This window comes from Buceros rhinoceros, unplaced genomic scaffold, assembly GCF_000710305.1.
Source record: "Buceros rhinoceros silvestris isolate BGI_N320 unplaced genomic scaffold, ASM71030v1 scaffold22961, whole genome shotgun sequence".
Taxonomy (NCBI): Eukaryota; Metazoa; Chordata; class Aves; order Bucerotiformes; family Bucerotidae; genus Buceros; species Buceros rhinoceros.
Genome location: NW_010392833.1, coordinates 1 through 6,205, shown reverse-complemented (window position 1 = coordinate 6,205; position 6,205 = coordinate 1). Strand labels below are relative to the sequence as shown.

Sequence of the window (6,205 nt, the reverse complement as noted above, 5' to 3'; positions counted from 1 at the left end):
AGAAACCAAGTTATTTTGCTTTTCTTTTTTTAATCCAAAACCCACTTATGAACACTGATACGTGCAAGCTGAACACCTAGTGATGTTGTTCTTAGTAACTGAAGACAGAGGATGGTGGCCAAAAGAACTTCTTAAAGCACCAGATAACCTTGGCCACCTCAATAAAAAGAACATTTCCTCACCACGAATCTCTCTGCGAGTTTGTAATAAACAAAATCCAGAGCCTGGGGATGCTGAGTCACTGATACACTTCTCCCTCCAGACTCAAAAGGTTTTCCGGTGAGCAGGTTATTGATCCTGTCAAATACCTGTTTCAGGGAGGAGCCTGCAAATACATAACGAATGTACGGAGACGCATTAGGAAAGAGCAGACAAGTCTTAACCAGACCACATCAACGTCATAAAAACTAGAGCTACATGCTGAAGGGCAACACGCCTTGAACTGCCAGCTCACTACATCTGGTTAAAGAAACTGAGCCACAATGAAGCAAGAGGCCTCCGAGAGAAGCAACACACCTCAAAATACAAGCAAACACTGTGCAGCAAAGACTTGGACTGTACATAAACCAATGTCCTGCTGTAGGGGTAATTATTGAACCGTTACAGATATTGACCACCCTCAGTGGTCCACCCTGGCCTCCAATCGGGACATGTGGAGACACACCACACATAATGCTGCTGTCTCCTTTGAGAGCATGCGTAGAATCAGTCTCGAGGAGAAAAGACAGCGCAGAAAGAACCGTGCCTCGACTGTACCACCCAAGGAGACCTTCCGGTGTGCTCTTTGCAACCGGACTTGCCTATCCCGCATTGGCCTTTTCAGCCATCAGCGCGCTTGCAGTAAGCGTGGGTAAAGCCCTTCCCAGATCTTCGTCCGCGAAGCCAAGCCATGATGATGATGATGCCAGATGTGGGTCCTACTAAAAACTTTACAGCAAAAGGCATTTCAGTTGGATTGGGTTCTCCGCGTTTTCCTGACCTGCTTTTCGAGAGATCTGGCACACGGGGGTAGTGGCCGCTTTCTGCAAGTCTGCTTTCAAAGTCCGAATCTGCAGAACAAACACACACACAACGTTAAACACCTTTACAGACAGGTAAACCACTGCGACAGTCTGGACGAGCAGCCTGTTCGGAGAGGCTGCTACATTAGACAGTTATTTATGTATTCATGAAAACTGTCCTATTTCCCCCAGAAATTAAGACAGCCTCTCCTCAGCAGCATTAGTCGTTTGTCATACCTTGCTGTTGCCTTTGTGGTTGGTGAATTCACTGAAAGCAGCAGCGCACTGCGCAGCGCCATCCTGAAGCTGCTGGTACCACTGCATGATATTTTCATCTGTCTTAACTTGAAGTCTTGATGCTGAAAAAATAAAACCACAACAGGAGACTAAGAAAGACCCAGAACTCTAGAAAACCTTAAGAAAATAATAATAAAAAAAAAAAAAGCAAGGAACTAAGATCTGTACAAGTGCTTTTTTCCCCAAATTCAGTTTAGAAATGTATGCTCCTAAGTGAACTACAAGTTGGCAAGCAACCCAGGAGTCCTTCTCCTCCAGCTTAGTAGCCTACACGCGCAGGATATTTATATTGCGCCAGTGTCTTCCCAGCAGCGTGCTGCCAGCAGGCCCACACCCGTTTCGCCAGCTGTGCTAAAGGCTACGAGAAGCTGCGTCATCACAACAATGCGATTCCAAAGCATTCCGTATTTAGCCTAAGAGTAAAAGAGTGTGTGAGAAGGGAAAGGAGGAGGAAAAGAAAAAACCCAAAACAGCCAAATCAACCTTCGTTCTGCTGTTTCCCCCCTGACTGCTGTGCAGGGGCAGGAACCTGAGCCTTCATCTGCTCTTTTTTCAGTAACTCATTCTGCTTTTTTCTCTCTTCCTCCTCGTCTTGCTTCTTTTTTTCTTCCAGAGCCGCAGCGGTTTCTTGCTGCACGGTGGATAGCAGCCCTCGCATCTCCTGCAGCGCTCGCTCAGCGTTGGCCACATCTGCTTGAGCAGGGAATCCCCTCTGTCAAGAAGCAGAGGTCATACAAGCATCAGCCTTTTGTCCCACTCTGGAGACCAGCAGCAACAGCAAGGAGCCTCTGAAGCTTTAGTCTTCCGATAACGTGGGAGCCAGCTACACATCTCATCCTCTTTAGTGAAAGTATCTTCGCCTCCTTTATCACTACGTAGTCACAACATTTGTCAATAATGTTAGTCCATGACTAGATCTCACAAGATCTTGGACAACAAAAGTTAATAACACGCTTTGTCAAGTATAAAGGACCCCCAGAGCAAAGCCAAGAGAGCTTCCTCCGCAGAAAGCCAGCTGGGACGAGCTGCAGCGGAGAATTAGCAGTGGTTTAGTTTTCAAGGTTCGTATCCCACCTTTACACAGAGAAAAAAAGAAGTTTCCCCAGACACCTAGTTACTGCAAAAAGTATCGGAGAATCACGATGCGTTCAGAGTTTAACGATTTACGAACCACTCCGCTTCCACAGTTGTCTCAAAAAGGAACTTCACAGCATCACGAGTTTACAGGAATTCAAACTCTCTCCTGTGGAAACCCTCATACGTTTTCATAAGCTGTTTTCAGGAGAACAGCTGAAGTGCCATAGCAAAGAATTCCCTCTTTAGATGAGATTCTTTATAGGTTGAATATTTAGATACATTTTGTGACGTCGTGCTTAGTGCCCTTATAACAAGCTGCCTTTAAAGACACTATGGGAAGCTTCATGAAGGAACGACAGCCAGAAGTGAGAGACTCAAGAACCTTTACCTCGCTCGTGGTGCGGATGAGTCCCGAGACCAGCCCACAGATCTGGTTGCCGCGATTGCTGTATGCGGAGAAATCAACTTTTGGCAAGTCTTTGTGTCTGTGGTTGGGATCAATCTGCTGGTTGAGCTGCAGCACTTCCTCCTGGATGGAGTAAAGGCGGCGCAATCTTTCCTGGCCCTCTTCCTTACGCAAACGCTCCAGCTCTTCCTGACGCTGCCTCTGCTGCTCCGCCTCACGCAGTTTTAGGTTTAATACCTGGGGAGAAAAAGGCCCACGAGACACAGATGACTCCAGCTACACAGGTCCTTCCTGGGCTGGTGCCTCTGGCTTTGCAGGCCCTTTCTGCTCCCGCTAAACACGTGCATTTCCACAACAGTGCAGCAGGTGTCTAGAACAGCACCGGAAGACCCACCCTCGCTCCAGCAGTGCCACATGAAAACAAATAAATCAGGTGGTCTTTCCAAGTCATGGTCTTTTACGAGGAACAACTCTCATAAGGCTCAGACCTTTGCTCTGTGTCGGTGTTCTTCCTTCAGCTTCTCTTGCTGTCCGTGAGCCTCCTTTGAGCTGCAGTACACACAAAGACAGAAAAACTGCATTCAAGAGGTGCACAAGAAAAAACACAAACACACAGTTACTTTTAAAATAAGCCAAGCTAAAGAACTTCAGTTGTCACAATTATAGTCTTTTTCTAACCACTGAAACCTCAACAGTAGCCAGAGATCTACTCTGGAAGACAAACAACAAGCTAGTCAATGTAAGAAAAGCAGCAGGTGAGATTCTCCAGCACCAGTGACTCGCACAGAACTGTCAGGCACAAGAATTAATCCTCACTTGGATTAAATGTTGTAATCTTTGCAGGATACCAGAGTTAATCTCACCTCTTCTCCATTGCTTCTCGCAAATCCTGAAGTTCCTGAAGCCGCTTCAGCTCCCTCAGCTCATCGTAGCGCTTCAGCTGTTCATTTGCCGCATCAGCCAGCGACCTCGCCACCTTCTGGTACAGCTCCTGCCGCTGACTGATCTGCTCCTGCAGTGCCACAAGCACCCCAATGTGGAGATCACCAGGATTTGGGCAGAAGAAAATACAAACTAAACTGCCCAAAGTGGGCCAACGTGGTCTGCTTTGGGTCATCCTGATCTTTACTCTCTGAGTTTAGGATAACTCACTGTCCTACTACTTCTACCAGCACATTGTCACATCTGGTTATGGCGCGCTCCTGTGATTCGCATCCACCCTCAGGATTTCTTACCTGTACTTCCAGATTGCTTATCTTCTCGTACATCCGAAGGTAGCCTTCGAACACTGTGTATTTAGAGGGCTGAGCAGGTGGCACAGCTTCCCCATCCATCTCCAGCGGACCAGCGTCTTCCTTTCCCTGTGCAGTCAGCACGAAAGCAACATCAGTGACCGAGTACAGGATCAGCAACTCACGGAGGAAACGGGTAAATCAGGGCTCCTACCCTGCACATTTGTAGAGGAACAGAAAAAGAATCAGCCAATGCACAACTTTTCAGAGTCGTTCTATATCCCGTGGCACAGCCTCACTGTTTGGAACATCCTCCAGCACCTCTATGAGGTAGGGGGGGATAATCACTGAAATTGGGAGCAGAGATACCAAGAGCCTCCAGGACATTCAGGACAGCTAACTGCCACCTGGGCAGGGCAGACAGACTCCCCACGTTCTCTGCACATTCAGTGACGATGCTGCACTGGAAGAAGTCAAGACAGGTTTATACTTTGAATTATTCTTCAGGAGTCTTCAGACTCTCTCTTATAACTTTTATCAGATCTTGCTGCTCCACTGAGATGTTTTTCTCACAATCTGCTTCTCAAGTCTAAATGGGGCCAAGATGAAGCAAACCTTTCCTGCTCAATATTGTTGTTATGTGTTGAAGTCACAATTTAATGTGTAGCAACAGACATTTGTCTTCTTTTCAGGTGCTTCATCAACTCCTTTCCCTCCATAACTCAGCTGCTCACTGCCCAGCGTCCCACCCTTTCCACAGAATCATCTAGTTGGAAGAGAGCTCTAAGATCCTCGAGTCCAAGCCTTCACCCTGCACTGCCAGGGTCCCTAAGCCATGTTGCTCAGCGCCACATCCACATGTCTGTTAAACCCCTCCAGGGATGGTGACTCCACCACCTCCCTGGGCAGCCTGTTCCACTGCTGCACAATCCTCTGTAAAGAAATTTTCCCTAATGTCCAACCTAAACGCGCCCCTAAATGACACAACTCAAGGCCTTTTCCTCTCATCCTTTCACTTGCTGCGTGGGTGAAGAGACCAACTCCAACCTCGCTACAACCTCATTTCAGGGAGTTGTAGAGTGATGAGGTCCCCCCCGAGTCTCCTTTTCTCCAGACTAAAGAACCCCAGAACACATCTCAGTCACTCAGAGAGAATCCAAAGGGGTTACCATGAGCTCCTGGAGCAGCCCTAACCCTACTCTGTGGCCTCATCCCTCATCATAGAATTGTTTTGGCTGGAAAAGACTTTTAAGATCGCTGAGTCCAACTATTCCCCCAGCACTGCCAGGTCACCTCTAAACCGTGTCCCTCAGCACCATCACAACACGTCTGCCAGATGAACCCTGTGCTGCTGATCCATAGAACTAAACAGATCCAACTAAATTTTCCTTAGCAGTGGTGAAACAAGGAATTTGCTTTTGGCCTACTATAAAACACTATTCCATGAAAATCTTGTCACTACAGATTTTAGCACCACCAGTTTCTCCTACAGAGAGCTGGAACTGTTTTCCCCCACAAATTAACAGAGCATAACCCAACCCTTATCAGACAACCGGTGACAGCAAGTTAGCACTAGCACATCTTCTCTCGCAGCTGCTCACAGATGGGTCACAATCAGAGCCCCACCTCTGTTTCAGCCGGCTCTGCAGGTGGAGCTGGTGGAGAGCCCTGCTGGCTGGCAGAGGGGATCTTCTCCAGAGAAGGTGACTGGTTTGTGAGGGTAGTGGCTTCATCAGACATTGCATTTCCAGAGGGCCCGACTTCTTTGGCTGATTGTGCCGTCATTCTGTCGAGGACCCAGCCGCAGAAAGGGGACAGTGCAATAGGAGATATGCATCCTTCCAAGATATCCTAGAGAGAAAACGGTTTCTGTAAACGTGAAACACATCAAGAAAGCAACATAACATTCACGAGCACACGCTGAAAACATCTGCCCAGGTCAACAGCTGCTTGCAACCCCTGCTCAGTACCCCATTTACCCGTTTCTGCTCTTCTCAGCGTTTCCCAGACTTCTGCAGGACGGTGACCGTGGCCCCCTCCCCAAACCCTGCGCTCCTCATCCAGCATGAAAGAGCCAGGGCCCGCCCTGCCGGCGGAGGAGCGGGCAGCAGGGACACCACACGGCCGATTTAGCCATCTGAAGCCCCAGGGACCGCTACCGGGGCAAGGAATCGATGCATCACCGCTGGGGC

The 6,205-nt window shown here is 48.3% G+C and overlaps 1 protein-coding gene across 1 annotated transcript in view; it reads right to left on the bottom strand.

Moving 5' to 3' along the window:
- Nucleotides 1-5,864, bottom strand: part of GLE1 (GLE1 RNA export mediator) — a gene marked incomplete at its 5' end in the record, with an annotated part of 9,715 nt that extends 3,851 nt beyond the window's left edge. Inside the window, 9 exons of the mRNA XM_010144657.1 lie at nucleotides 183-325; nucleotides 980-1,049; nucleotides 1,239-1,360; nucleotides 1,782-2,010; nucleotides 2,764-3,018; nucleotides 3,270-3,330; nucleotides 3,645-3,793; nucleotides 4,017-4,193; nucleotides 5,640-5,864. Coding sequence (XP_010142959.1) covers nucleotides 183-325; nucleotides 980-1,049; nucleotides 1,239-1,360; nucleotides 1,782-2,010; nucleotides 2,764-3,018; nucleotides 3,270-3,330; nucleotides 3,645-3,793; nucleotides 4,017-4,193; nucleotides 5,640-5,864 — 1,431 coding nt within the window. The remainder of the gene's footprint in view (nucleotides 1-182; nucleotides 326-979; nucleotides 1,050-1,238; nucleotides 1,361-1,781; nucleotides 2,011-2,763; nucleotides 3,019-3,269; nucleotides 3,331-3,644; nucleotides 3,794-4,016; nucleotides 4,194-5,639) is intronic.
- Between the last annotated feature and the right edge of the window lie 341 nt (nucleotides 5,865-6,205).